The 461-nt window shown below is 76.4% G+C and overlaps 1 protein-coding gene across 1 annotated transcript in view; it reads left to right on the top strand.

Annotated features, from left to right (window-relative positions):
• Positions 1–359: 359 nt before the first annotated feature.
• Positions 360–461, top strand: part of ABCB10 (ATP binding cassette subfamily B member 10) — a 26,799-nt gene continuing 26,697 nt past the window's right edge. Inside the window, exon 1 of the mRNA XM_042820844.1 lies at positions 360–461. This exon is cut by the window's right edge and continues 262 nt beyond it. Within this exon, the coding sequence (XP_042676778.1) occupies positions 360–461 (102 nt within the window).

Below are 461 nucleotides of genomic sequence, written 5' to 3' on the forward strand. Positions count from 1 at the left end.
GGGTCCTGGGCGAGCGGAGCAGAACCACTTTCCTTCTTATCCTCTGGCCGCTCTCTCAGGCGGGACCCCGCCGCAGGGCAAGGCAAGGCAAGGCAGGCTCGGCCGCCATTTCACCCGGCCCCAGCTCCCTCCCAGAGCCGGGCCGTGGCAGAAGCTGCTGGCGAATGGAGGAGGCGCCCGCAGCCTTATCGGTGCGCCGCACGCTGTCCGCTGCCCGGGCGGCCGCGGGGCCCTGGGTGTCGGTTCATGGGCGGCGGCAGCGGCAGCTCTGAGGCGCCTCCTCCTGCCGCACAGCCGCGCGGCGCGGACCGGCCGCAGCAGCAGCTCCGCTGCCGCTTGGGCTTCGCCGCTCCGGCCGCATGGCGGGCTACGCGCCGCGCCTGCCCTGGCTGCTGCCGCTGCTGCACCGTGCGGTGCCGCCCCCCTGGGTGCGGGCCGCCTGCGGGCCCGCCGGGCTCCGC

This window comes from Centrocercus urophasianus, unplaced genomic scaffold (assembly GCF_019232065.1).
Source record: "Centrocercus urophasianus isolate 14NV4802_14NV808 unplaced genomic scaffold, USGS_Curo_1.0 seq_10, whole genome shotgun sequence".
Classification (NCBI taxonomy): Eukaryota; Metazoa; Chordata; class Aves; order Galliformes; family Phasianidae; genus Centrocercus; species Centrocercus urophasianus.